General features: G+C 32.6%; 1 protein-coding gene across 1 annotated transcript in view; it reads left to right on the top strand.

Annotated features, from left to right (window-relative positions):
- LOC103680202 (probable ubiquitin carboxyl-terminal hydrolase FAF-X) overlaps positions 1-4,117 on the top strand; it is a gene marked incomplete at its 5' end in the record, with an annotated part of 112,629 nt that overhangs the window by 32,862 nt on the left and 75,650 nt on the right. The window contains 3 exons of the mRNA XM_040636049.1: positions 1,677-2,019; positions 3,194-3,289; positions 3,770-3,981. Of these exons, the coding sequence (XP_040491983.1) occupies positions 1,677-2,019; positions 3,194-3,289; positions 3,770-3,981 (651 nt within the window). The remainder of the gene's footprint in view (positions 1-1,676; positions 2,020-3,193; positions 3,290-3,769; positions 3,982-4,117) is intronic.

Here is a 4,117-nt window from a genome sequence, read left to right as displayed (position 1 = left end):
TGCAGTTATCAGATCCTACCAGAAAAAAAATTTTAATCACAAATATTGTAAGAAAAAAATACTGAGACTCTTTTTTCATAAAACCTGTTGCATTTATTATTTTCATATATTAATTTTGGGAAATTTTCTCTTTGGATATGTTGTATATATTGTATTTCTGTTACTGAACTGTGTCCTAATTTATGGAGAACTATTTAGATTGACATATATTCTGTTTTCTAATTAATAATATGTCAAATTGATCTCATCTTCTCTGGTACAAGTGTTTATATCATTTGAACTTGAGAAAATTCTAGTTATCAATTTTATGACATTTACTTAGAGTGCCCCCCTTTTATTAAACACCTGGTTAAAAGGACAAGCTTCCCTATAGTGTGCCATTGTTGTTGATTCATGTGTATTGTATCCGTTAGGTCTGTTGGCAGAGAAAAATGGTTTGGAATTTATCTTCTCTATTAATAAAGATTAGTATCTAAAGTCCTTTTATGGCTTTTACTCTGTAAATACTTAGTACTGCAGTTCATTAAAGGCAGAAGAACTGAGACTTAATGCTAGCTGTATATTTGACTTTGCACCAATCATTTTAATCTTTATAGCAACTCTGTGAGGCATTGTTATTCCAATTTGAAATAAGTCTGCGATTCGGGCGGGCAAGGTAACTTGTTTGAATTCAGATAACTGCGTGTGATAGAACTGGAATCCTCATCTAGTGGGTCTCTCACTTTAAAATCTGTGGTTCTGTAACACCAGTACTCTGGCAGACTTATTTGGGAGTCTTAGTTTGAAAAGTTATGCATTTTACTGCAAACAATAATGCATTTTTTGCATTTTACTATTTTGGACCTTATGTTGTTCAATTATATATGAAGATATGAAGGATTAGATAGGATTAAAAGCTAAAAGGCCTCTTTATACACAGATTTAGAATTAAGGAGATGTTGGGGAACATATAATTAATACCCAAAAGAAGAACCCCACAGATGTTAAGTAAATACATCACAATATATTGGACATGATGCCACTATAATTTTGTGAAACAAGAATTAAATGCAGAATTATTCAGATTAAAATTAGCTTCTGTTTTCTTTCACTGTTATTCATAGAAACAGTGAACAGTAGATGGAGGCAACTTCTAGCTAGAGGAAACTAGAATCTGAAGAAAGAAACTACTTAAAGCAGACGCATCATAATTTTACCTTATAATGACTTAATGACTTTAATAATCACAGAATTAAAAAGCCCTGGAGAACACTGCTAAATATTATACTAATGATTACTGACCTAGAAATGAGCTTAAATAACATTCACTTACCTCTGAAAGTTATTTAGTATAATATGCCAATTTTAGTGAAGCCATGTAAGTTTAGGAAACTAAACCAGTATCTGGTTTCAAATGCTCATCTTGTAGAGAACAAGGAAGAAATTTCTAACATTTAGGTGAAGTCACATACCTAAATTGTTGGCTTTTTGCAGTTGCATCAGAAATATATGCCTGTTAAATAAATGAGTTGTTTTTGTTTTTCTGCTGTTATATAATAACAAATTCTTTTGAAAGAATACCTCTTTAATCTGTAGTAAAAATTTACTTGTGATAAATGTAACTTCAGGCATATTGAAATAAATTGTGTTTGAGGGTTACGTAGATCTAATTACTGATTTTTTTTAATTTTTCCAAGATTTTTATTGAAGGATGGCCAACTATGGCTCTGTGCTCCTCAAGCAAAACAAATATGGAAATGCTTAGCAGAGAATGCAGTTTACCTTTGTGATCGTGAAGCCTGTTTTAAGTGGTATTCCAAATTAATGGGGGATGAACCAGACTTAGATCCTGATATTAATAAGGACTTCTTTGAAAGTAATGTGCTTCAGCTTGATCCCTCCCTTTTAACTGAAAATGGAATGAAATGTTTTGAACGATTCTTCAAAGCAGTTAATTGTCGTGAAGGGAAACTAGTAGCAAAAAGAAGAGCCTATATGATGGATGATTTGGAACTAATAGGATTAGACTACCTTTGGAGGGTAAGTGAGAAGTAGGAACTCTTGTTTGCAGACATTGTACCTCAGGTTGTTTGTTTAAATATACTTAAATCATAATTTGCCTGTAAGTTATTTGTATTTATCCTGCTTTTGTGTTTGTCTTTGGAATCGGGGGGGGGAGAAATTGTTCGTCTTTAGCTTCTTCGTCTGTTTGCCAGTGGCTTAGGGTTTTTTTCCCTCAATTTTTTCTTCTACCATCTGCCACTGTTCTTGTTTGACTTAACCCAGAGTCTTTTCAGATGTACGTGAATGTACCATCCATTGTCTACCCACACATTTTTCACCTACCCCCTCGTGAAAGTTTCTTTCTCTTTTACTTAAGTGTTACGTCTTGGGAGTTGTTATTGTATGTTTAATGCCAAAATGAGTAACGGACAGAAGAGAAGACTCTTATTTGGGAGGAATTTTGAGTTAATACCTTTATTGACACTGTTTAATTTTTGATCAGTTTAAGTATTTGGGAGAGAAAAGTTTATTTAAGGTTAACTTTGCCATTTGGTAGTGTAAATAAATCATGTTGCCATCTTAAATCTGATCTGTTAAAAGTTACATATTTCAGGGGCGCCTGGGTGGCACAGCAGTTAAGCGTCTGCCTTTGGCTCAGGGCGTGATCCCGGCGTTCTGGGATCGAGCCCCACATCAGGCTGCTCCGCTGGGAGCCTGCTTCTTCCTCTCCCACTCCCCCTGCTTGTGTTCCCTCTCTCGCTGGCTGTCTCTATCTCTGTCGAATAAATAAATAAAATCTTTAAAAAAAAAAAAAGTTACATATTTCAACTCTTACTCTAATTTTGTCATATTGCATTTTTGTTGTTTGTATTTTTTTGCAAACTGTAAGTAGACTAAGATTTGCTGTTGTTTTTCATTAAAATCAGTGATTTTCAAATATTTTTAAAAAGCAGTAACCTCTGTAATAAAAAATTATATAATACCAGTTGAATTACTCCTTGAAAGTCTCACAGCTTGTCTACCAGTTGTAGAGTTAAATAATATTAAATAAAATTTATTTTATCCTATTCATTTTTAAGCAGATTTCTCTATTCAGAACACCTGCATTTTATAAATATTAATCTTTTATTTTCAGGTTTATTTAAGTTGCATTTAAGTGCCAAATTAAAATAGTTTTGAATGTTACTAATACTCTAATTTTTGGATCTAGGTTGTGATTCAGAGTAATGATGACATTGCCAACAGAGCTATAGATCTCCTTAAAGAGATATACACAAACCTTGGCCCCAGGTTACAGGTCAATCAGGTGAGGTTTCAAGTACATAAAAACTTCCACTTCAGCTAGGTCAGAAATACTCTTGTGTTTAGAGGAAGCTTTTTAAACTTATAACTAGAAATTAATTTTTTAACTCTTGTCAAAAATTAGGTACTTAATCCACATTTGTCCTTTACAAAATACTAACTCAAAGAATGTTGGTTTGGTAATTACCATTAGGTGCTTAGTATTATTTTGAACAAAGTTATTTATTATTTATGTTGAGATAGCCCAAAGTTTGAATTACTTGACACTTAGTCCCAAACGTTTTTTCTTGTTGTTGTTTTTAATAATTGGTTTAATTGCCTTTTTTCTTGTTATCAGCTTCCTTCTGTGCATTATATTACTGGATGAATATGTAATTGATAGTTACCTACAAGTTGGAATTTTATTTTACTTTTTTAGATTACTGACTGCCATATTTGTTTTTGAAGCAACTTAAATTATCTTTGCTTGGCCTGTTATTTATAGGTGGTTATCCATGAAGACTTCATCCAATCTTGCTTTGATCGTTTGAAAGCCTCATATGATACATTGTGTGTTTTGGATGGTGATGAAGACAGTATTAATTGTGCAAAACAGGAAGCCATTCGAATGGTTCGAGTATTAACTGTTTTAAGGGAATACATAAATGAATGTGACAGCGATTATCATGAAGAAAGAACAATTCTGCCTATGTCAAGGTTTGTAAGAAATTGATCCACTAGTTAATTTGCAGTCATTTATTATTTTCCTAGCCAATTAGTTAGGAAAGTAGTGAAAGTAGGAAAATTTTCATTCTGGATTTCTGTGTCCTATCTTTTAAAAATATTTGCGTTT

The sequence above is a fragment of the Ursus maritimus genome (assembly GCF_017311325.1).
Source record: "Ursus maritimus isolate PB19 chromosome Y unlocalized genomic scaffold, ASM1731132v1 scaffold_Y2, whole genome shotgun sequence".
NCBI classification, from domain to species: Eukaryota; Metazoa; Chordata; class Mammalia; order Carnivora; family Ursidae; genus Ursus; species Ursus maritimus.
Note: the sequence above shows the minus strand (reverse complement) of the source record. Positions and strands in the feature narration are given on the sequence as shown.